Below are 25,755 nucleotides of genomic sequence, written 5' to 3' on the forward strand. Positions count from 1 at the left end.
GACAAGAACCAGGGTCGTGGAAATGAGTCTAAATGAAAAGATATTAGCCATTGAGTTGAATATAATTGAGGAAAAAAGAGATACAGCTCGCATACGACTGGAGGAGTATCATAGAAGGCTACAGAGACAGTATGATAAACAAGTAAAGCCGCGGGGATTCATGATTGGGGACTTGGTGCTGCGAAGGGTTACCCCAGCCACTAAGAAGGAGAATGATGGCAAACTAGGACCCAACTGGGAAGGACCATATGTCGTGACAGCGAAGGGAACTTCTGGCACTTACAAGATTGAAACGCCGGCAGGGGTAACGATTGAGAAACAATGGAATATAAGAATGCTGAAGAAATTCCATGAAAGAAGTAGTGTGTAGCTTTCGGCGTGACAAGAATTTTTTTTTTTGTATATATATTGTGTGTGGAATTCTAAGTCAATGAAGCAAAGAATACATTCCTGGCGCCATAGCATGAATAATGGTTAATCAAAGACAACGGGGGGGATGATCCCTTCGCGGACACAACGTTCGAATCAAACTAGGGGCAAAATAAGTGCCCCATCAGGCTTCACAAATGCTCGTTAATGAGCGGGACGAGCCCTTCGCGGACTTCACGTCCGAATCAATCAAGGGCAAATGAGTTGCCCCGCATGAGGCTTCACAGCCGTTCAAAACGGCGGGGATGAGTCCTTTGTGGACGAATTGTCCGAATCAAACTGGGGGCAAAATGATCTGCCCCATCAGGCTTCATAGCCATTCAAAGAGAGCGGGGGGGACGAGCCCTTCGCGGACGAAATGTCCGAATCAAACTGGGGGCAAAATGAGTTGCCCCTATCAGGCTTCACAGCCGTTCAAAGACAGCGGGGGGGATGAGCCCTTCGCAGACGAAACGTTCGAATCAAACTGGGGGCAAAATGAGCTGCCCCTATTAGGCTTCATACCGCTCAAAGACGGCCGAGGGGGATGAGAGCCCTTCGCGGACGAAACGACCGAATCAAACTCGGGGCAAAATGAGCTGCCCCCATCAGGCTTCACAGCCATTCAAAGAGAGCGGGGGGGACGTGCCCTTCACGGACGCAACGTCCGAATCAAACTGGGGGCAAACTGAGCTACCCCTATCAAGCTTCAAAAAAAAAAAAAAAAAAAAAAAAAAAAACGGGGGAGACGAGCCCTTCGCGGATGCAACGTCTGAATCAAACTTGGGGCAAAATGAGCTGCCCCATCAGGCTTCACGGCTTATCAAAGACAGCGGGGGAGGAGCCTTCGCGGACTGAATATCCAAATCAATTATGCAGCAAACTTAGGTAAAACAGAAAAGAACTCCAACGCTAAAGAGGTAAAAAGTACATTCAATGGGAATTAGATTTGCTAACAAGGAACTCGGGAATGAAAAACAACTGACATTAAAAGCCTGCTGGGCTTACCCAGAAATACAGGCGAAGTATATAATACAAAAAGTGCAATGAGTCATAGTAGAGGGATCACAACAAACACAAAAACACAAGTTTCGCTTAGACAAAGACATGAATTCAAATGCGTTACTATTGCCCTTCAGTTGCATCCTTCGGAGTGGACGCCAAATCCCCTTCACCAGAGGAAGGGGGATCATTATCCAAGTCAATGGGAGAGGCAACCACACTGGATGTGGGTAGAGGCATCACTTGAGTAGCAATCGATGAGAGAAGGGACGAGTGGGGAGCGGCGGGGGGAACGAGAGGTTGGAATATCCGGCCGCTAGAGGGGAATGGGGAAAACGACGTGACGCAGAGCGGAGAGCTTCAAGTTGTTGTTTAAGTTCACGGCTAATCTTCTTCTCGGCTAGACTACGAAATCGGTCTGCAGCCTCCGCCACAGCCTTGTCTACAGCGGCTTGAGTAGCTATCTTACCCGCCGCTTTTTGGCCCTCGAGTTTGGAGGTAACACCGGACACATAGTCGCGATGCTTATCTTCAGCCAGCTGGAGCGCCTTTTGATTCTTCACGGCTATTATTCGAAGATCGTCACGATCTTTCTCCAACTTGGCGTATTTGGCCTTCCAGCCATCAGGGCCTTCGATCTCTTGCTTCACGGTCTCCAGCGATTCCAGCGTGTTGGTTAGGCCGTGGACCATGTAGCCAATGTCCAAACTCAACTGAAAAGAATGATTGGTTACTAAACTATCCAAATGAAAAGATAAGTTGCAAGGAGAAAAATGTATACCTTTTCCCAGCCGTGGTAGATGGAAGCTCTATGCGAAGCAAACGAGCCAGAATCTCCATATGCTTGGTCTTTCGGAAGATGCGAGCTGAAGAAAAGAGAGGCCGCAACAGCGGTGTTTTCTAGGGCCAAAGTCACGAGTTGTTATATCCCGTTCCCTGGCCTTGAATTGAGGGCGCCATATGTCAATGGCACCAGATGGCAAAGACCCAGATGGGTAGGGTTCTTTACCAGGACGTCGTGGAGGACCAGTTGGTCGCGGTACAGATCTTGGGTTCGATGAAGGCGGGAAGCGGCCGATTCTAGCCTTTTTGGCCGGGGGACTCTTGGCTGCAGCTTCGGGGGTCTCCCCCCGTCCGAGTCACTTTCCCAAAGTTTGAGCTTATTAGTGGCCATGGCAGCATCAGGTACAGTGGATGAGGGTTGAGTAAAGTCGTCTTCCCAATCCGCCACGACAGAGTAGGAATAGGGGGTGGTATTAGGAGTAGTGGTATGAGATTGAGCGGCAGCTCGTTGGGCAACGACTTTGGAGTGATATATCTTGTTGGTGTACTTGAAGGACTTGAAAGCCTTTCTTTTAGGGCGAGGGGAGGATTTGTGTGACACCCCGAGACCCCACACACACATCCCGAGGACGAGGAGTGAATCTCGAGGCTGACACCCAATTCTAATGAAATTTCGGCAGAGTTTCCTTTGTTTAATCGACATTCGTAAAACCTTAAAACCCTGTCATAAAACACGGAAATCCTAAACTACAACCTTCCAACAACCATATATATACAAACCAATCTTCTAAACAACCTTATATACATCCACCATTTGTTTTAAGTGTAATCGCTGCTACTCAAATACATCAAGTATTATATCAAAATGAGCGAAGCTCTCTCTATATATACAACCAAAATGACTAGACTATTTCTAAACAACCCAAAATACAAACTTGACTCTGTCCTCGTCAAGCATAAGGAAATCCTCCCAAATCCCCATAACCATCATCGCTAGGGTTAGGAAAAGCCTCCTCCGCAACTGGCTTGTCTGAAATGTTAAGTAGGATGAGCAACAACTATGCCCAATAGAAACGCACATAACCAATAAATAGTCTACTTATAGAAAACATTTAAAACATGCAGGGTTTCTATAAAAGTATTCAAATATCGTGACTATGTATATATACATCACTAACTAGCAGAAATCATCTCGACATGCTTCATTGATATACAAAATAGAGCTTTTCACAATCATCATACAACTATTGTGGCCGCTGCATCCTATTAGAATGGTGAGGGTAATGAACTTTCGGCCCGATCCCAAGCAATCTCGGTTCAGTACTTTCCAGTGTGAACCATGCACCATTGTTTTCCTAATTTTACCGGCAGGGAGCTGAAATGCCGTTGTTGTGTTCGTACACACAAAATCCCCAAAGCTTTTAGGGCTCAGGTGGGCCCTCGTGGACTAACGACTCCCATACGGAACGTCACCTAACTTACGGTGGTCAACCGTTCGACGACGCGCAGACCGCCGGGATCGACACACATCCGAGTGGACTAAACTCTCTCACTCGGCGCCTAAACCTCATCGAGGTAGCATGTAACCCCACACAAGCTAATCACCATACAGCGTGACACGTACAAGCATGGTTATCTAGAAAAGTAGAAAAGGAATTCCCGGACTACATCCAGTGATGCATCCCTTTAAAGGTGGCCCACCACCTCGAAAAGGTGTACACCACAGTTGAATCCTAGAGCTTAACCGCCTCCGAATTGCGACAACAGTTCCTTCTTTATAGGAATTCACAATTCCTTTTCTAAATCCCTGATAAGCATAGTAATATCTATATATATACTGTGATTACCGATTGTTTTCAAATACTCTAGTTACATATTTAGTTTTTCTTTTAAAAGCGTTGATTATGTAGATGTGAGTTCTGGATTTCCCATAATCGAGTAAAACAACCTATGACTCCCAAGCGGGCGGTCATAGTAAATAACAACCGATGATTCCCAAACGGCGAATCATCGTAAATAACACAACCATCCGGGAACAATCCGTAACCTCCCACCTAGTTACAAAACACGGGTAATCCTCACCGCGATACAAAATCCATCTCTCTCTCTCTATCGAGACAAGAGACGAACCCTTCCTAAAACCAGTTTTTCTCTTTTAACAAAGAAAACAAATCTCCGCTACCCGATTTTACCAAAAAACCATTTCACACCTAAAGCTATCTATATATATACAGGTTTATATCGAGGAAATACGATTGCAAAACATGAATATCATATATACATGCATGGTTGATATGCAACTATCTATTTCCTATTTAAACAATTCAAATCATGCATGAAAATAAGCGGAGACCATATATTGGTATGTAGGTTCCTACCTTAACAAGCTCCTTCTCCTCAAGCCCACTTAACCAAATTGAGCCCGCTTTAACAGAATCAACTCGAATTCACTCCTATAACAAAGATATACATATCGTTCGGTTGTTAGAATTGATCGAACAACGAGGAATTCTTAACTAGTGTAAGCCGAGAAGAAATCTCGACGTTAAGAATTGGGTTTGGATAAATTTTCATCTAACTACCGTTATCAATTTCTGAGGCCATTTCGGCCTTTGTTACTCTGACGGTCTCTACGGCTATTTCAGCCATGGCAGGCCCTCATATCGACGCCAATCCTATCACATCCCAATTCCAAGTCCCAAATTTCAACTACAACCAATCCCACGCCCTTCGATTCATATTAAATCTAACAATAATATCAGGGGTGTTCCTTATCCCTCACTCATTACTCAATCAAATCTTAAACAGTTATAAACCGACATGAATTACTCGAAATTGGAGTGAATAACCAAAATTCTTACCAAGTCAGCAAACAAAATCGCTCCTAGCTTGCTGCTCCACCAAAAGCGCTCCACTCTGTCTCCACCAACAGCTACTGTCGACATTACAACCACCCCATTCAATTATCTCTCATCAAATACCACCAATTAAATCGAAATCAAGTTTACACTATCGATTGGAGAGGAATTAACTCACCTATCGCCGCGATTTTGCTTCGGTATGCTCGAATTTCAAGGAGATTTCGAATTCTCCCACTTCAGTTTAGTGTTTCTAGGTTGGAGTGTGAAGAATTGAGGGTTGGATCGATGGGAATTGAGAGAATTGAGTCTCTCTCTCTTAGGGTTTTTAAAAAGTAGCGAAATTGGGAAAAATAGGTGCGATTTGATTTGGGGATTTTGTTTGGTGCGATTTTGGTCTAATTTTTTTGCCAAAAGACCATCCTGCCCTTACCTTCTAATTTAGCATCCAACCCGGTTTTGAATCCCCGCCCCCGCAAGGTAACGCCTAAGTTTTCGCGACGCCATACCGTAATTGCGGCTGCCGTTTTGTTTAATTTGTCCGATTTTCTACGGTTTTACCGGGTTTTGCGGCGATGGACTCTTATTGACTATTAAATTATTTAGTTAGGTGCCCACGAGGTTACTACGTATCGAATTATTTTATCACTTCTTATTTATCTTCTTTTCGATTTTTTAGTATATTCTAAGTAACCAATTATATGAAATCTAAGAACTTTTCAAGTGGTTTTAGGAACTAATTGGATTTTCGGTCGGTGTTAAATTAATTTACGTTTCGTCACTAACCGATCCATCCGACCGCCCAAGACGTAATCGCCCCTAAGGTTCAAGTGTCCTTTACTAATTTACCCTTAATAATAATTTAGGACTTTACAATTTGGGAAGTCTTTCTTTGGGCGGTGCTGGGCGGTAGAGCGGATCTTGATAGTTACCAATGATTTTCAATGAAGGATCAAGGAGAAGAGGGTTGCCCTTGTTTGAATCTATATATACCAAGAACTTCACACTGGGCACTTCCCAAATCACGGAGCCTTTGGAAAATTGCTGATGAGACGCCGGTGTAAATTTTAGATCGCGAATCAGGGCTCCAACCTGTGTCACAGAAGAAAGAAGAGTTAAAAGCAAGTTAGGAAAAGGCACTGCGAACCAAAAGATGTTACGTACCACTAGAAAGGAAACTGAGATGCCTTAGAGAAACTTCAGAGGAAAGTTCCGCGCGGATAGAAAACTACCGGACACATATAACGGATAATAATGCCATACTTTGTCAGAGGTAGTAATGTGGAGGACAAAGGACTTCTTCTATGGACGGGTACAAAAGGATTGGTATCCTACGCTACCAAATTTGGTACTTTTCTTTATATAATAATGAGCTATTATATCGCAGAGTTGGATTTTGGGGGAATTGGTTTTGTTGTAGTAATTCGCGGCGTATAAGATGCGCCAAAAGTTACCAATGCCTTGGCATGGGGGGATGTTGAAGTGGTTACATACCTCGACATCTAGAAGAGTTAAGGGAAACCGCAAGCCTGCGGCTATCTGACCTACGGTAGCGATGAGACAACCGGGCCGCGGTGTGACTAGATGTGGGAAATGGGTAACGCCAGGCACGTGCTCAAGGATCACGTCGGCTGGGATGCCGTAAGCAATTTTAACGGCATCTAAGTTGGGTCTACAACGATATGAAGGTGGGGGAGGAAGAGTGGCTTTCCTTCCTGAAGTGGAAGGTTCCGCGGCAGGGATAGAAGTGTCAGAAGTCGTGGATTCAGATCGTTCCGTGGTATGACTGCTAGATCTGGAGGTGGAGGACGCGGATCCCCCGGAGTGAGTGCCTGAGGTACTCACAGATTCGGATTCCGACATGATAGAATCCAACAAGTTGGAGAGCTCAACTGAGGTAAAAAAAGGGAAATAAACCCACGGCGGAAATGAAGGAACAGTTTACGAATAAGCGTAATCGGGTACAAAGGACAGGAGCAAAGAGGATGAAGACAAACCTGAGGTAACAAGCAGCAAAGAGCAACGAAAACGAAGAACGGTGAAGAAAACTCGAACCTTGAGCGGCCAAAAATCTACCGGAAACGAATAAACATTGAGAAGGAGGAGCAGAGTGAGAAAAGTGAGAGGGTTTAGATGCAAAAGAGGGGTTTTGAAGAAAGAGAGATGTTTGAGCGGGATACTAAGCGGCAGGGGTAAAAACGTAATATCAGCAGAAAAAAGGACCAGAGGAAAAAGGACACGTGGGTCCTTGAAAGTCGAAAAGGCAGGTTCGATGCGCGTGCGCCGAAAAGACAGCTTTCCTACACGTGCGCTTTGGCCACGTGGATGAGGGCGCACATGCAAAGGGGGTGTATGCCAGAGATGGAATATTTGGAGGGGGAGGTTTGGGATGATTCTCGGAACCGTAGACAGTCCGCGGAATGTCAACGGGACCGAGAGGGGCATCTGTATAGGACCTATTGATGACATGTGGAGTCAGAGGTACAAAAGGGTCGTACGCAGAATTGTGAAGAGAAAACCTGATGTAGCGGATCAAGTCCGCGGTAACCTAACTGCTGAGAACTGCCATATAGGGAGTGGGACAGGTGGAGAGCTAGAAGGCGAGGGATGGAGAGGAGATGAACGGACCTGATGAGAGGGGGAGTTAGGAAAAAAGGGAGAGTATAAAAAGAGGAAAGGAGGAGAGAAGAAGAGGTCCATTTTTAGAGATTGTAATTTTTTGAGTATACAAGAAATTAAATAGGATGATTGAAAATCAAGTTGTCGTGGACAGAGAGGGTGAAGAAATCAAAGTGTGTTGCTTGGTGGACACTACCCCAAGACATCACATTCGACGTACTCTCAAGGTTGCCTGTGGAAACTCTCATCCAATGTAGGCGCCCACTCATTTTTAAAGAATGGCGCACTACTATTTCTGATCCTCTATTCGTCCATGCTCAATTCGCTTGTGCATCTCAGGCTAATAATGATCAAAATCCTGATATCTTGGTCGTGACCAACAAGTGGGAACTATGTATGGTCAATCATGTAGGTTGTATCAATGAATCAGTGAAGCGTCTACCATTCCCCAACTATCTCTCAAAACTTGGTATGAATTCCTGTAATGGCCTGCTTTGTTTGTGGGATTATCCTTTTAACCGCATTACAATTTACAATCCATTTATTACCAATGACATAATGAAGCTTCCCTATGATAGGAGTAGGACTTCCTCTGGTTGTGGTTTTGGTTTCGATCCTATCAAGAATCAGTACAAGGTAGTAGCGTTCTTCCGGAGTTCTACTGGGTTAGATGCTGAGGTCTACACGCTTGGGTTGGGTTCATGGAGAATAATCGGAGAGCTTCCATTCAATCCTTTACAACCTGAAAATGAAAATGTATTCTTGAATGGAACTCTTTATTGGTTAGCAAAACGTAGAGCGGGGAGAAGAAATGGAATTGGCTATTTTGACATTGGGCGTGAGAAGTTCCAGTTTGATCCAACATTACCTTTCAATGCTGTCTCCGGTAAAATAGCCTGAGTGTGTTGCAAGGTCTACTTTCTTTAACTGACTATTCTTCACATGAAAATGTTGTGGTATGTCTTTAACTGACTATTCTTCACATGAAAATGTTGTGGTATGGATAAGTGTTCTTATCCTTGTAATAAGTTCTACCCAATAAACAAAGAGGATCATGCTTCATCCCCACGTTCTTTCCCAGGCTACCAAATGGATAGCGGTTCTCTTGGAGTATATATCTATCTACATCAATTATCTGCCTTCAGTCTTCGCGATTAATTCACTTCTCCACTCGATTGTAACAATATCAACAGAGATGGAGGGGAGTTTTCTATGGCTTATTGGTTCTACTGTGGCAATTGTATTGGTCATAACAACCATAGTCCGAATGTCATCCTCGTCGTCTTCCTCAAAAAAGAAATGGCCTAGTGGTCCGAAAAGGTTACCAATCATAGGGAACTTGCACCTACTTGGTGGTGATCTGCTCCATGTTACACTGGCCAAACTAGCTAAAGTTCATGGTAGTGTAATGACAATTTGGATCGGTAGTTGGCGACCCATAATTGTCATCAGCGACATCAACAGTGCATGGGAGGTTCTAGTGAGCAAATCTGCAGAATTTGGACAGCGTGATACGCCTGAAATATTTAAAATTTTCACAGTAGGTCAGAATAACATAGCTATGTCTGACATCGGTCCCTTCTGGCATAATGTTCGTAAGGTACTTCAAAATGGAGCACTGAGCCCTCTCAATGTTGCTGCACAAACTCAATTCCGAGAAGAGGACATGAAAAGATTGATTCATGAGATGAGCAGAGAAGCACTGAATAAGAATGGCGCCATCAAACCACTTGACCACATGAAGAAGAATACTGCAAGATTACTGGGTCGCCTTATTTTCGGTCCAACTTTTGATAATGACAATTTTGTTGAATCTATGCTTTATGAGATTGAAGATGTACTTCGCCTTAGCGGTTATGCTCGTCTCACAGAGGCCTTCTATTATGCTAAGTACCTCCCTAGTCAGAAAAAAGTTGCGAGAGAGGCATATCTGGCGAAGTATAGAATTGAAGAATTGGTGAGGCCACTTCTCTCTTCAAATCCTCCTACAAATAGCTACTTGTACTTCCTTCAGTCACAAAATTACTCAAAGGAGATTATCATATTTTGCACATTTGAACTGTTCTTTCTTGGGGTAGATAGTACTTCCTCTACCGCTACATGGGCACTCGTGATACCTGATCCACGAACAAGCAGTCCAGGAGAAGCTCTACGAAGATATTAGAATGACAATAGGTGATGTTGATCTTGTGAAGATAGAAGATTTGAGTAAATTGAAGTATTTACAAGCTGTGGTAAAAGAAACAATGAGAATGAAGCCAATAGCACCTCTTGCCATCCCTCACAAGACTGCTAATGATACTACATTGATGGGTACTAAGGTAGCGAGGGGTACTCAAATCATGGTAAATCTTTATGCCTTGCATCATAATGAAGACATATGGCCCGAACCATATAAGTTCATGCCCGAAAGATTTCTGCAAGGAGAAGATGGAAGCGCTAACAACAAAGCGATGGAACAGTCATTTCTTCCTTTTCGGTGCTGGGAATGCTAATTTGTGCAGGCATGAACTTGGGGAAGCTTCAAATCGCTTTTGCACTGGCTAATTTGGTGAATGCATTCAAATGGTCATGTGTTGACGAAGGTAAGCTTCCTGATATGAGTGAGCAACTATTTGCGGTGACCCTCATGAAAACCCCACTTGAGGGAAGGATCAGTACCAGAAAAGTTTGAGTTTTGTTTACATGTGTGGAATGAAACATGCATTGCTAAAAAATAACTATCATCTTGTGAATACGGTATCTGAGAGTGCAGGCACATTCAAGTCTCTACATACTTTGTGAAACTATTAGTTCATGTAATTTCTTTCGATCTTTTTATAGATCTTTAAAGCAAAATACTTACCATGTACCGTTTATTAGTCCATGTAGAAGATTTTTTGCTATTGAGGGCTTGAGCCTCGGTCTATATATTGGCACATCCAGGGTTGCGGTTTTGGATATGATCCCATCTGTGATCAATACAAGGCTGTAGTATTTTTTATCTGCCCTCCTATTCAGAATTTCAGATAGAAGCTGAGGTGTATACACTCGGTTCGAGTTCATGGAGAAGAGTTGGAGAGGTCCCGTTACTTGTTCCTCGACGGAGCAATGTACTATTGAATGAAACTCTTCATTGGTTAGCAATCTGTGAGTATCAACCAAGTCTAACAGGAATTGGTTGTTTCATTTCGTCTACTATTTGCTAAACTTCATATTGTTCCCGCGTTTATATTTATCAAATCCACAGTAAACTTACAGCAAAAATCAAAATAACGAAATGAGTGCATATAAGAAAGTAAGCTAAACAACTAATTATTATAAGAAAGTTCGAAAAAACTCATGAGATTACACAAACTATCATTAGTCCATGAAACTTTTTGTCTATGTATTACGAATTCAAGTTTCACATAAAGGTTAACATGTATGAGTTTAGTGCCTCTCTATCACTGTACTGATGGTAATAAATTAATGATCAATGACGCGGACGGGAAGATATAAACAAATATGGAAAATACAACCAATTCGATAATTGACTACTCTAAACCTGAAGATATACAGCTTAACTCATAAACTTGTTAGTGTGAGTCATTTATACAGCTTGAAGTACATGTTCTAGTCGTGCGTCTTAACAACGATCTATATGCTCTATTATCTTCTGTACGTAATGGAGGAAGCTGTATATATAAAGGTATAGCTTTGGTCTATGTAGGAAGAAAATTTCTAGTATAATTCGTACACAAACATTAAGTTGGAGTAGGAAACCTTTTTGTAGTATGATTCTTGGTCAATGTACAGAAACTGCCTTTTGATTAGTACGAGAGATCGCTCTTGACCTTTCAAAACCATTCTTTCTGTTCAAAACAAAAGTAGACTAGCTAGGAGAAAAAAGGGTAGATGACGAGTTCATCAAAAAGAAGGGGTACTGGCCGTGGTGTATGTTGGTGGAAATTTCCACCAGATATCACTTTCAATATATTCTCAAGACTACCGCTACAAACTTTACGGCAATGCAGACGTATGCTCAAAGAATGGCGAATTATAATCTCTGATCCTCATCTCATCAATACACACCTAATTCGTTCATCTCAAGTCGAATATCCTGATATATTGATCCTTACTAAGAATAAATTTTATATCGTTAACCGTGTTAGCTCTATCGAAGAATCAGTAAAGGGTTTTTCACTCCCTAAAGATCTAAAGTCATCCATAATTATTAATACCTGTAACGGCTTGCTTTGTTCACATCGTGACCATAAGACGCATGTCTGGAATCCATTTACAAGAGAAGTAATGCACATTCCGCCCAGCAGGGACACTCCTAAGGTCCTTGGTTTTGGGTTTGATCCTATCCTTAATCAGTACAAGGTGGTGGCGTTCTTCATCTCGTCTAATAATGTAGAAGTTGAGGTGTTCACAATAGGTTCGAGTTCATGGAAAAAAGTTACAGAGGTCCCTTTTGTTCCTGATCCTAGCTATACTAGCGTCCTCTTGAATGGAACTCTTCATTGGTCAGCATGGTGTATGCGTTCAAAAAGAATGGGAATTGGTTGTTTCGCTATTGGGGATGAGGAGTTCCGATTTGTTCCATTACCTTCTGCAGCTGTTTCTGTTCACCCACTTGACCTCAGTGTGTTGGGAGGTTCTCTTGCTTTAGCCGAGCATGTTTATCCCAACCGTGTCGTGGTATGGCTTTTGAAGCAACAAGAAGGAAAAATGACATGGAGCAAGCAATTTGTGCTATGGCTCCCTGCTTTTATGTCCATAGAATCATTGCACTTGTTGTATCTCTTGAAGAATGGAGAAATTATACTCGAGTATAACCACCAAAAGTTGGTTTCTTTTGATCCTCAAAGAAGGCAAATTAGGGATATAAAAACTTATCCTAGGTCCTTCGAGACGTGTGCATTTCTTCATGTAGGAAGCCTTGTTTCGCCTATAATAGGCACTGCATAGTGTTGTTTATCAAACATATTTTTACTTAAATTGTCTTGGTTTTGTTTCTATGCCAACTTTTATAGGCAAGAAACAGTAAGAGACAACTGAGTGTCTTATTTATTGTGCACTATTTCCATCTGGCTAACAATCAATTAAACTTTCAAGGAAATTGGTTCGAGTTTTTCTCTCATTTTCCGTGAACCAAACGTAATCACATGTAAATCACAAGGAAATTGGTTCGAATTTTTCTCTCATTTTCCGTTAACCAAACGTAATCACATGTAAATTACAAGAAAATTTGACGCCCATGTTGGTGAAACTTGAAACTTTGAAAGTGTGTCTAATTGCCGTAATGGAGAATTTGTTGGAATTTAAAATGTAAACGTCTGTGGCCCACATTTCGTCTGTAGCTCTTGGTTGGAATCCATTTTAACGGATATGATTTTTATGTTTGTGACTAGAATCCGATCTGAATATCCGAAAACCCGAATCATTTTAACAAGATTTATATTTTGATGCCTAAAAATTAATTTATATCCTCTAAAGCGCGGACGCGGACGCAGACACGAACACAGCATAGACGTGCGTCGGTCGCGGTCAACTAAACTGGACGCGGGTCAAAACGCAGTCCAGACACGGGTTAATATGGTCAGGACGCGGATTTTGATCCAAAAAAATAAAAAATAAATCAAAATAATATTAAAAAACTCAATTTTGTCATTTTTTTTTTATTAAGACTTATGACATGTTTTTAAAGTTTGATTAGGAAATATTAAACTTAATTTTGTGGCTATTTATCTTTAATAGTATTGAATTTATGAATGTTGATACATTTAATTTAGTTTTTAATGTTCAATTTATATAAAATGAAATTATAAATATTAATTAAGTTTCGCGTCCTTTGCTACGTCTGCGTCCTACATTTTTGAGATATAACTGAGTCGCCGCGTCTGCATCACTACAACATAGTTTATATCTTACATTTATATATGAAAATCAAGTTGTCGTGGAGAGAAAGAGGGTGAAGAAGTCAAAGTGTGTTGCTTGGTGGAAACTACCCCAAGACATCACATTCGACATACTCTCAAGGTTGCCTGTGGAAACTCTCATCCAATGTAGGCGCCCGCTCATTTTTAAAGAATGGCGCACTACGATTTCTGATCCTCTTTTCGTCCATGCTCAATTCGTTCGTGCATCTCAGGCTAATGATCAAAACCATGATATCTTGGTCGTGACCAGCAAGTGGGAACTATGTATGGTCAATCATGTAGGTTGTATCAATGAATCAGTGAAGCGTCTACCATTCCCCAACTATCTATCAAAACTTGGTATGAATTCATGTAATGGCCTGCTTTGTTTGTGGGATTATCCTTTTAACCGCATTACAATTTACAATCCATTTATTACCAATGACATAATGAAGCTTCCCTATGATAGGAGTAGGACTTCCTCTGGTTGTGGTTTTGGTTTCGATCCTATCAAGAATCAGTACAAGGTAGTAGCGTTCTTCCGGAGTTCTACTGGGTTAGATGCTGAGGTCTACACGCTTGGGTTGGGTTCATGGAGAATAATCGGAGAGGTTCCATTCAATCCTTTACAACCTGAAAATGAAAATGTATTCTTGAATGGAACTCTTTATTGGTTAGCAAAACGTAGAGCGGGGAGAAGAAATGGAATTGGTTATTTTGACTTTGGGCGTGAGAAGTTCCAGTTTGATCCAACATTACCTTTCAATGCTGTCTCCGGTAAAATAGCCTGAGTGTGTTGCAAGGTCTACTTTCTTTAACTGACTATTCTTCACATGAAAATGTTGTGGTATGTCTTTAACTGACTATTCTTCACATGAAAATGTTGTGGTATGGATAAGTGTTCTTATCCTTGTAATAAGTTCTACCCAATAAACAAAGAGGATCATGCTTCATCCCCACGTTCTTTCCCAGGCTACCAAATGGATAGCGGTTCTCTTGGAGTATATATCTATCTACATCAATTATCTGCCTTCAGTCTTCGCGATTAATTCACTTCTCCACTCGATTGTAACAATATCAACAGAGATGGAGGGGAGTTTTCTATGGCTTATTGGTTCTACTGTGGCAATTGTATTGGTCATAACAACCATAGTCCGAATGTCATCCTCGTGGTCTTCCTCAAAAAAGAAATGGCCTAGTGGTCCGAAAAGGTTACCAATCATAGGGAACTTGCACCTACTTGGTGGTGATCTGCTCCATGTTACACTGGCCAAACTAGCTAAAGTTCATGGTAGTGTAATGACAATTTGGATCGGTAGTTGGCGACCCATAATTGTCATCAGCGACATCAACAGTGCATGGGAGGTTCTAGTGAGCAAATCTGCAGAATTTGGACAGCGTGATACGCCTGAAATATTTAAAATTTTCACAGTAGGTCAGAATAACATAGCTATGTCTGACATCGGTCCCTTCTGGCATAATGTTCGTAAGGTACTTCAAAATGGAGCACTGAGCCCTCTCAATGTTGCTGCACAAACTCAATTCGAGAAGAGGACATGAAAAGATTGATTCATGAGATGAGCAGAGAAGCACTGAATAAGAATGGCACCATCAAACCACTTGACCACATGAAGAAGAATACTGCAAGATTACTGGGTCGCCTTATTTTCGGTCCAACTTTTGATAATGACAATTTTGTTGAATCTATGCTTTATGAGATTGAAGATGTACTTCGCCTTAGCGGTTATGCTCGTCTCACAGAGGCCTTCTATTATGCTAAGTACCTCCCTAGTCAGAAAAAAAGTTGCGAGAGAGGCATATCTGGCGAAGTATAGAATTGAAGAATTGGTGAGGCCACTTCTCTCTTCAAATCCTCCTACAAATAGCTACTTGTACTTCCTTCAGTCACAAAATTACTCAAAGGAGATTATCATATTTTGCACATTTGAACTGTTCTTTCTTGGGGTAGATAGTACTTCCTCTACCGCTACATGGGCACTTCGTGATACCTGATCCACGAACAAGCAGTCCAGGAGAAGCTCTACGAAGATATTAGAATGACAATAGGTGATGTTGATCTTGTGAAGATAGAAGATTTGAGTAAATTGAAGTATTTACAAGCTGTGGTAAAAGAAACAATGAGAATGAAGCCAATAGCACCTCTTGCCATCCCTCACAAGACTGCTAATGATACTACATTGATGGGTACTAAGGTAGCGAGGGGTACTCAAATCATGGTAAATCTTTATGCCTTGCATCATAATGAAGACATATGGCCCGAACCATATAAGTTCATGCCCGAAAGATTTCTGCAAGGAGAAGATGGAAGCGCTAACAACAAAGCGATGGAACAGTCATTTCTTCCTTTCGGTGCTGGAATGCGAATTTGTGCAGGCATGAACTTGGGGAAGCTTCAAATCGCTTTTGCACTGGCTAATTTGGTGAATGCATTCAAATGGTCATGTGTTGACGAAGGTAAGCTTCCTGATATGAGTGAGCAACTATTTGCGGTGACCCTCATGAAAACCCCACTTGAGGGAAGGATCAGTACCAGAAAAGTTTGAGTTTTGTTTACATGTGTGGAATGAAACATGCATTGCTAAAAAAATAACTATCATCTTGTGAATACGGTATCTGAGAGTGCAGGCACATTCAAGTCTCTACATACTTTGTGAAACTATTAGTTCATGTAATTTCTTTCGATCTTTTTATAGATCTTTAAAGCAAAATACTTACCATGTACCGTTTATTAGTCCATGTAGAAGATTTTGCTATTGAGGGCTTGAGCCTCGGTCTATATATTGGCACATCCAGGGTTGCGGTTTTGGATATGATCCCATCTGTGATCAATACAAGGCTGTAGTATTTTTTATCTGCCCTCCTATTCAGAATTTCAGATAGAAGCTGAGGTGTATACACTCGGTTCGAGTTCATGGAGAAGAGTTGGAGAGGTCCCGTTACTTGTTCCTCGACGGAGCAATGTACTATTGAATGAAACTCTTCATTGGTTAGCAATCTGTGAGTATCAACCAAGTCTAACAGGAATTGGTTGTTTCGATATCAAGGATGAGAAATTCCGATTTGTTCCATTAGCTTCCCAAATTGTGCCCAATACATCGGTTGATTTTGACCTCGGTGTGTTGGGAGGCTGTCTTTCGATAATTGACTACTCTAAACCTGAAGATATACAGCTTAACTCATAAACTTGTTAGTGTGAGTCATTTATACAGCTTGAAGTACATGTTCTAGTCGTGCATCTTAACTGTTGGGGATTATACCAATACCAATCGATTTCTCACTACACAGATAATTTGTATATGGACACAATTCAACTCGGACAAAATCTAAATATCAACTACATTCTATACTAACATGCCCAACTCATAAAAACAACTATCAACAACAAATAATAATGTAAAAGCAAAAAGCAAAACCACAACACAAAGATTTACCGTGGTTCGCCAATGAGGCCTACTTCCACAAGAGCCCGGTTCTTAATAAAGTGGGAAGGAAGATTACAATCTCTCCTTCGGTCTCTCACTTACTAGATCACTCTTATCTCTTTACAGGGTTGTATCTGTGTAAAAGTTATCTCTCAATCTTGATAGCTTTCAAGATTGGGTTTCTTTCTCTTTGTTTTAGTCTGGATTCCAATCCTTCTGAATTGGTTGGTTAGCTTTTCCAAAACCTTGATTTTGGTTTTTATATCCAAAAACCAAATTTCGCGGTTTCTGTAGCAAGGCCCACGAACATTAGACCTGGGAGTAGGTCGCCCCTTTGGCCTTAGCGCTTAAAACACCGGAGCTTTGGAGCCATGGCCTTGAGTGCGCTTCATCCGGCGCTGGTAGCGTAAAAATCGGAGTCACGAAGCAGGTCGCTCCTTTGGCGCGTGTCGCGCTCTGAACACTGGACTGATTCCAAGGTATGCAGTAGCGGCGCTTCTACTGAAGCGGTCGGCGCTCGACATATCCATGCAGAATCAGCTCCGTTTCTCTCCTCATGTGAGGGATAACTCCAACAATCTCCCCCTCCCGAACAGTGAGGGAGGATACCTCCATGCAATTTCCAAATCAACAGGAGGAGTTTGCTACCATTCCGGCGGTAGCACAACAAATATCAAACTTACCTTTCGGTAAGACTTTGGTCATCATATCCGACCCGTTCTTGTCGGTATGGATCTTCTCGATACACAAATGTTTGTCTTCGAGTACTTCTCTAATCTAATGATAACGCACGTGTATGTGCTTGGATCTAGAATGAAAACTCGGATTCTTGCTCAAGTGGATGGCGCTCTGACTGTCACATAGAACTACAAATTGTTTCTGCTTTAGCCCTAGTTTGTCGAAGAACCTCTTCATCCATAGCATCTCTTTGCAACACTCAGTGGCTGCAATATACTCGGCTTCTGTAGTGGAGAGGGCAACACACTTTTGCAACTTAGATTGCCAAGAAACTCCCCCCCAAAAGTAACGGATAACCGGATGTGGACTTCATCGAAGTCAACATCACCGCCATGTAATGCGATCGATTGTAGCCTTCAAGTAAGGGCTTACTTCCACCAAAGCACAAACACGATTTGGAAGTTCCTTGAGATATCTCAATATCCACTTAACACCTTCCCAATGTTCTTTACCCGGATTTGATGAAATCGCTTACAACCCCAACGGAAAAAAGCAATATCCGGCCTAGTACACACCATGACATACATCAAACCGCCCATGCGGATGCATAAGGAATCTTTTCCATCGACTCGCTTCATGCTCACCCTTAGGACACATCTCTTTGGTCATCGCGGAAATGGCCACCAAGCGGACAACCGACCGGGCTTCGCTTTTGATCCAAGTTGAATCTCTTCAACACCTTTCAATGTAGCTTTCTTGAGAAAGCCACAACTTCCCACTCTTTTACGTCGAAAGTGATCCGTGATCCTAAGTATCTGCTTTGCTTGACCCAAATCCTTCATCTCAAAGGACTTACTCAAGTCTTTCTTCAGCTTGGATATCTTGTTGATGTTTGGGCCGACTATCAACATATCATCCACATACATCAATAGCACTATGAAATCCCTATCTGGAAATCTCTGAACAAACGCACAATGATCGGAAGCAGACTTCTTGTATCCTTGTTTCGCCATAAAGGAATCAAACTTTATGTACCACTGTCTCGGTGCTTGTTCCAACCCATACAAGCTCTTTATCAGCTTGCATACTAGGTGCTCCTTGCCTTTGACCTTAAACCCCTCTGGCTGGTCCATGTAGACATCTTCTTCAAGGTCTCCATGAAGAAAAGCTGTCTTGACATCTAGCCGCTTTCAACCTCTAGGTTCATACTTGCATGGCCATACCCAATACCACCGGATAGAAGTCATCTTCACTACAGAGAGAGAAAATCTCATCAAAGTCAATCCCTTTCCTTTGACCGAATCCCTTCACAACAAAGGCGAGCTTTGTGCCTTGGGTGAGATTGTTCTCCTCATGCTTGACTTTGTATATCCACTTATTCTTAAGAACTTTTCTCCCTGTGGGTTTCTCAACTAACTTCATAAGTGTGATTCTTATGCAAAGAATCCATCTCGTCATGCATGGCCTTCAACCACTTTTCTTTGTCCGTACGCTTCAAGTGCCTCTTGATAGTACATAGGTTCTCCACCGTCCGATAGTAAAGACGTCGCATTATGTGGTGGATACCGGTTGAAGCTAGTCTCCCCTCTGTCGGACCTCCTTGCCCCATCTGCTGGTGCCTCAGGAGGATGTACTTCTGCTTGCTCTGGTGGTGGTTCATGCATCTCATCTGCATCTTCTATACCAATAGGTTCTATCCCATCGTGAGCAATAGGATTCTCATCATGAGCTTCAAACTCATGGTTCTCTGCATTCTCAATGCCTTCTGCACGTTCCATAGTAGGAACTTCTGGTTCTGAATCAACAAGATCATTAGTGAAAGCCTGTAGTTTCTCACCCTCCTCAAAGTCTGCTATGGTTTGGTCTTCAAAGAACACAACATCTCGACTTCAGATTACCTTCTTGTTAATCGGATCATAGAGTTTGTAACCAAACTTTTCATCTCCATAACCCAGAAAAATGCACTGCTTGGCTTTGTCATCAAGCTTGGATCTCTCATCCTTCGGAATATGCACAAATGCCCTGCAACCAAATACCCTCAAGTATCTATAATCAATATCTCTACCTGACCATACTCTCTCTGGATAATCACTATTCAAAGGCTTTTTTGTTGTGACAAAGTTGATCACATGCACGGTATCAGACGCATTGCTTCTACCCTGTAGCTTCTAGGTAGCTTAGAGTGAGATAGCATGCATCTCATCCTCTCTACAATGGTACGGTTCATTCTCTCTGCTATTCCATCACTACACCATAAGGGTCATTTTGTAACACAGCAAAAATTTCATTTGTAACACATATATCCGTTAGTACCTTTCTAACGGATATAATTGTTAGGTTATTTTGTATCCGTTAGCATATTTCATTTTATTTTTCCAATCATTTTCAAAGTATTGTTTTAATATTGGGTAACAATTACATCCGTTAGTAAACAAATAAAAAAGGATGAATAACATCTAACACAAAGACCAAAAGGGTATATGTGGAACTAACGGAAAAAGATTAGAACTAAATAAAACAAGTTCTCCCCGATGCTCATCTCGCTCAGATCAAGTCTTCAAGCCTCCATGAAAACCTCATATGCTCTGTCAAACCCTCGCCGTCGAAGAAGGAAGTGAACCAGGTACGATTTCTTTCTCAATCTCTTGATATGTTTTCTCTCTCCTTCTACCCAAACCCTAGGTAGCGAATTTCCAAGTTTTTGTTTTAGTTGTGCTTCTTGGACTGATTAAGTTAGGTTAACATATATATACGCCATAAATGAAATTTGAGTTTTTGTTGTTTGTTTGTTATTATAGGCAGCTCCGAAAACTTATGAATAAGTGTTCAAGGCTGTTTGTAAGTATATGATAGGATTTTCTCCATTGTTCGACTGAGGAAGTTACTTTTCTTGGCAATTGGTGAGTCATTTTTTCATAATTATTAGTTTCTAGCTAAAAATTTAAGTTATTAATTTGTTGTTAGTGTTATTAAAAGACGGGGTTGCACCGCGAGTGAAAATGAATCAACAACGGGCAAGGAGGTTTAAAGCTGCTAAAGAGGCTGCCGATGCGGTAAGCTTGGTTATTAATATATTAGTCTGTTACTATTATTTGCAATGTGGTTTTTTGGATTCATTTTGTTTGTTAATTCATGTTAGGCTATGGGAGAGGAGAGGTTGAGAGAAGTTTTTGAATCAGAAGGACAAAGATTGTCTGCTTTGCGTAGTGACAGTCTCGATTCAAATGTAATCACACCTGGAACTGAGTTCATGGCTTCGCTGTTGTCAGCTCTTCAGTATTATATACATCTGAGAATGAATACTGATCCAGGGTGGTGGGGGATTAAGGTAAAACTTGTAATACATTACTTAAGTCCTTTGTAATTCAAATATGGTTGTATGTTTTGGTGGATTTGATTGGGAGTATTTTGGATTTTCAAGGTAATTTTATCTGATGCCAACATGGTGGGTGAGGGAGAGCACAAAATTATGTCATACATTCGCTTGCAAAGAAATCGTCGTGGTTTTTATCCAAATACACGGCACTGTATGTATGGGTTGGTAAGTATTTTTTCGTTTTATTTTCTCTATCTAGGTATACTGTATATGCTATTTGTTCTAGTTGATTATTAACCTTGTTTTTTTTTAAAAGGATGCAGATCTAATTATGCTCTCATTGGCTACCTAGGAAATACATTTTTCGATTCTTAGAGAGGTTTGTGAACAAGGATTTTGATGAGTATCTGTTCATATGTTTCTGTTTCGTTCTCTAATTGAAATAAGAGTTGTTTGTTTTTTGTTGATTTGTGTTTGAATTGTGTCAAGAAGCTGGGAGGAAAGTTTTGGAACAGGTCATGTCACCTAAGGTTTCAGTTGAGTGTTTTCAGAGGCCTGTTTCTTATGCAACTTCACCTAGTTCAGTTTCTTCCTCAACAGGTAGCAATTTTTCATTTTTTGCATTGATTTTACTGTTTTTGATTTCTTGTGTAGCTTCACCTACCCGATGCTGATAATTATAATTATATATCATCAAGATTAATGCTGATACTGTAAATATTGTTTCGCCTCATGTTTTAGATGATATTAATATTTTGATCCTTGATTATAGCAAAATGAAAATAGTAACTAACATAATCATTTCAGTTTTAGGGGCATATGGTTGAAAAGGTAGGCTTATGTATAATTCTCATAAACTTTTAACAAATGAATACAACAATCTCAATGCTGTTTTCAGGATCTTCAAGTGGAATTACTCTAATGGGAAATAGCCGAAGTGGCGAACGTACACTGTTTGAAAAGAATGAGGAAACCTCAAAGAACCCTCATATTCATGCAAATGCTTCGGGTGTCAAAGACGATCAGGAATTTGAAGGTCAAGAGATGCTCCATAATAGCACATTCTCTCTCCTTTACTTTTACTCATTTTTATCATCTCTCCTGGTGTCATGTAAGACACTGAAAAAGGAAAAAAAATAATCACTTTTCTTCCACTAGACTGAAACAGCTTGCATTGTGATATTTTGGCTAGAACTCGAGAAACATATCACCCTAACTGCAATCACTTGGTTTTAGGCTAGGGCAAGTTATGATGTTGTGGAAATGGATTTATGAACACAGCATTTGGGCACATTCTAGTGATGAATTGAAAGGTATTCTCATGATTAGATTCTGAGACAGTGGCTACCCTTTTGGTTTATATGCAACTATAGCATACATTTGCTAGTTGTGATACTACTTGTGATATCTGAATAGGTTGATTTGGAGTGCTCAAATGGACACTATCCAGTCACAAAAGTCTCTTTGTGTAAGTCTTAGTACTCTAGACCTTTAATGCATCCACATTATAGTTTTGTTGACAATATATTTTCTTATCCTTCATAATTTATTTCCTTATTGAGCCACCTTCGGTTGTCCGGACAAGTTGAATTGAAAGGTGTTAATTGCAAGTTATTTAGTTAACAATCACTCTCAATTCATGTATTTTCAAATCGATGGATGGGAACTTCAACATCCTGCATTTGCAATCAAGGGTTCATGAGGGAAGTCTTGCGGCTGGTTTCTTGTATCTAGAGGAGGTATGTGTCACAATTATATGCTTTGCTAGACAACGAGAAATTTCTCAGATCCATTTTTGACATTCTACCTATAAGCTTAAGGTATTTTCTCTTGGTTGCTCATATTATTCGATCTTTGTGACTGTTTGGTCTTGAGAAGTAATTAGTAAGTGGGGTTGGTCATTAGTTATTGATATTCAATTTGTTAGTTTTTTTTATTGAGAACCATATAATTATCTAATCATTAGTTAGAATAGATAGTCATATTTATCAGAGGTTATATACGTAATGAGCTATATAAGAAGCTTGGGCAACCTCAAGCTTTAATAGAGTGTGGACTTTGGTTTAGATCAGCATGTGTTCTTGATTTACCATTTTCATGAGAATACTTTGGTTTAGATCAGCATGTGTTCTTAAGGTGCCAAGTGTCCTTGGGAGAGTAAGAGGTACATACACCTCCTACTTGCATAAACCAAGAGCTGGTGCCCCGAGTTACCACACCCCATCAATTTAAAATTCCTCTCAATATACCTTTTCAAGAAGAACAAAGACAAAGGGGAGAGCTGGTCACTCAATGGGGTAGCCAACAGTAAGAACAGACACCTTATCACCTGGACTGGACTTACAACTTACCTTAGATTTTACCATATTGCCACTCTCATTCTTTCATTACTCCCATCACTTCATTCTATTAGTTTGAAATAGCTAAGTGGAAAATGAAGGCAGGAAAAGGAAGGCACCCAGGAGATACTAATTAGAGGAGGGAGGAGGGATTCCAAAGGACTAATATATATGCTTTGTTTTGGATAGTTTTATTAGTTTGACTTGAGGTAGTATTTTATCAAGGATGGGTAGGCTATGAGAGTGGGGTCTTGTTGCGGGACAAGCTTTTAGTACTTTTTAGAGTATTGTGGTGATTGGATGCTAGTGTTACTACATGGTATTGAAACTGGGATTACTATTAATTCGATTAGTAGTCAACTATGAACCTTGCAGAAAATGATAAGAAAACGGGACATAAAATGCGAGATAGTTTGTGGTCCAAGTGATATTGTGAAGCAAGTGTAATTCAAATAGATTATTGAGTTTATTGTTTTATTCTTCACGTTTGTTCAATTGTCAGATACGTAAAACATCTTTTTGTATTTTTTTTTCTTATATACAATAGATAAGCTGTCACAAAGAGCATTGAATTGGATTAGGAGATGATGGGACGTAAGATGGAGTTAATTAAAGGTCTTTTGAAACTTACCAAGCAAAAAACAAATTGTCTGCGTAAAATAAAAATGTTCTTATTAATTACAGATTCCTACTGCAAACAGGGCAACACTTTTTGGTTCATGTTTCCTTTTGAATTGGTTAGTCTCGTTTAACTTTATTTATATATATGTTCCTACTTTTACTTCTTTTTTTCTTTTTTATAGGGTTTGTCAAGTTCTCGAAGATTGGGCACTAATTATTTTGGATGAGGGCATCTTATAAAAGATGGTACAACTAGGACCTAAGAAGATATGGCTTTTGGAACCCGACAATAAATTGAAACACGCAGTCCGCATGCATTTGCTCCAGAAATTGTACGTCATGTGATGGCATCCCCAACAAAGAGTGGAGTAAGGACTCTCTTTCTACTATCTCAAAAGGGGGGAGGGGATTTGCAAGAAGCCCACGTGTCTTGGTGAATTCAATTCTTTGTAAGTTTGATTTGTAAATTGGGATTTGGATTGGTGGCTATGTTCTCATAATAATACTTAATTGATGATGTTTAATTGATTGGTGGTTTTGTTTCTGGTTATTCATTTGTTGATCAAGTTTATCAAATGTGATATCTTTATAAGAGAATAATCGTATGTGCTAGAATTAGATGTGCAGGGGGAAACAATTGACCCAGTAAATTTAATTTGTTTTTTTTTTTGTTTACTGGCTATAGATTACTAACGGATATTTCCATTACAAACAATAGTTAGTAAATAACACATCCATTACTAACGGATATATCCGTTAGAAATGCCAAATTTAATCGGGCCATTAACTGTTGGCTATCTATTACAAAGAATTTTAGTAACGGATATAACCGTTACTAATATTATTATCAGTAACGGTTATATCCGTTACTAAATTTGGCCTAAGTGAGAGTGACTCCCCAGAGCTAACGGATATAACCGTTAGTAAAAATATAAGTAACGGATATAACCGTTAGTAAATGCTTTTTCTGGTGTAGTGCATTCTGTTGCGGTGTCTTGGGAACGGTCTGCTCATGACGAATCCCATGACTCTGGCAATACTCTTCAAATGGCCCAATGTACTCACCCCCATTATCTGAGCGAATACACTTCAACAACTTCCCGGAGTCTCTCTTTCCACCATACTTATGGAATTTCTCAAACACGCCAAGTACTTCATCCTCGGTCTTCGGACTATAGGCCCATATCTTTCTTGACGATCATCAATGAATGTCAAGAAGTACGGCTCCCCGGTGGGACTTTACTCTCATAGAACCACATAAGTGCGTGTGTGCACTAGTTCAAGGACGATTGTCCTTTCGTGAGGCGGGAATCTTTGGAAAGACACCTGTGTTGCTTCCTACCAAACGATGAGTACATATATTTAAATGTGTACCTTTAATGTCCGGCACGACCTTTTGCTTAGCAAGAACTTCCATCCCTTTTATGCCCATGTGACCGCGGTCTCTTGTGCCACGCGATTCGGATGAAGCTTCTTCTTCTCACGATTCTACGCTTTTACACAAACTAGCCTGTGTTTTGTAAAGAGAGCAATTTTTCTTTCCTCCGTCGCCGCTACAATGGAACCTCTTTCGGTTTCCATACCCCGTTACCAAACGAGTTTCTGAGCCATCGTCATCTAATTTCCCAGCCGAAATTAGGCTTAACCGTATGTCAGGGACATGTCTTACATCCTTGAGTGTCAAGGTGTAGCTGACATTGGTTTCTACATGAACATCTCCAATGCCTATAATCTTTGAGACTCCACTGTTACCCATCCTTACTTCACCATATTCACCACAGTTGTAGGTAGTGAAGAATCCCT

The 25,755-nt window shown here is 40.8% G+C and overlaps 2 protein-coding genes, 2 long non-coding RNA genes and 3 pseudogenes across 8 annotated transcripts; 6 read left to right on the forward strand and 1 right to left on the reverse strand.

Annotated features, from left to right (window-relative positions):
* Window positions 1-3,089: 3,089 nt before the first annotated feature.
* LOC147507014 (uncharacterized) lies at window positions 3,090-5,370 on the reverse strand. The gene is made up of 3 exons (XR_015217518.1): window positions 5,230-5,370; window positions 5,055-5,128; window positions 3,090-3,223 (listed from the first exon to the last, which is right to left on the reverse strand). It is a non-coding gene; the product is annotated as an uncharacterized LOC147507014 (long non-coding RNA).
* A 2,642-nt stretch (window positions 5,371-8,012) lies between these two features.
* On the forward strand, window positions 8,013-10,534 carry LOC147507015 ((S)-canadine synthase pseudogene; annotated as a pseudogene).
* A 1,016-nt stretch (window positions 10,535-11,550) lies between these two features.
* Window positions 11,551-12,690, forward strand: LOC147507016 (F-box protein CPR1-like). The gene has a single exon (XM_086599012.1). It carries the CDS (start codon window positions 11,670-11,672, stop codon window positions 12,603-12,605), a length of 936 nt encoding a protein of 311 aa, XP_086455138.1. The 5' UTR covers window positions 11,551-11,669; the 3' UTR covers window positions 12,606-12,690.
* Window positions 12,691-14,493: 1,803 nt separating this feature from the next.
* On the forward strand, window positions 14,494-16,310 carry LOC147507017 ((S)-canadine synthase pseudogene; annotated as a pseudogene). Its single transcript, XR_015217519.1, has one exon. The product of XR_015217519.1 is annotated as a (S)-canadine synthase pseudogene (transcript).
* Window positions 14,642-15,115, forward strand: LOC147507018 ((S)-canadine synthase pseudogene; annotated as a pseudogene).
* A 3,842-nt stretch (window positions 16,311-20,152) lies between the features above and the next one.
* On the forward strand, window positions 20,153-22,592 carry LOC147507019 (5'-3' exoribonuclease 2-like). Of its 4 annotated transcripts, none has more exons than XM_086599016.1 (10): window positions 20,153-20,299; window positions 20,475-20,576; window positions 20,653-20,729; window positions 20,816-21,004; window positions 21,098-21,217; window positions 21,316-21,371; window positions 21,482-21,592; window positions 21,891-22,028; window positions 22,229-22,305; window positions 22,409-22,592. In XM_086599016.1, the coding sequence occupies exons 3-6, from the start codon at window positions 20,676-20,678 to the stop codon at window positions 21,319-21,321; spliced, it is 369 nt and encodes a 122-aa protein (XP_086455142.1). In that variant the 5' UTR covers window positions 20,153-20,299; window positions 20,475-20,576; window positions 20,653-20,675; the 3' UTR covers window positions 21,322-21,371; window positions 21,482-21,592; window positions 21,891-22,028; window positions 22,229-22,305; window positions 22,409-22,592. The 4 variants fall into 4 exon arrangements, with proteins under 4 accessions (XP_086455142.1, XP_086455141.1, XP_086455140.1 ...); XM_086599015.1 differs by having other exon boundaries at window positions 21,485-21,592; window positions 22,409-22,589; XM_086599014.1 differs by having other exon boundaries at window positions 21,309-21,371; window positions 22,409-22,588.
* A 93-nt stretch (window positions 22,593-22,685) lies between these two features.
* Window positions 22,686-24,480, forward strand: LOC147507020 (uncharacterized). Its single transcript, XR_015216136.1, has 2 exons — window positions 22,686-22,731; window positions 24,135-24,480. It is a non-coding gene; the product is annotated as an uncharacterized LOC147507020 (long non-coding RNA).
* The last annotated feature ends 1,275 nt before the right edge of the window (window positions 24,481-25,755 follow it).

This window comes from Coptis chinensis, chromosome 3 (genome assembly GCF_015680905.1).
Source record: "Coptis chinensis isolate HL-2020 chromosome 3, ASM1568090v1, whole genome shotgun sequence".
Taxonomy (NCBI): domain Eukaryota; kingdom Viridiplantae; phylum Streptophyta; class Magnoliopsida; order Ranunculales; family Ranunculaceae; genus Coptis; species Coptis chinensis.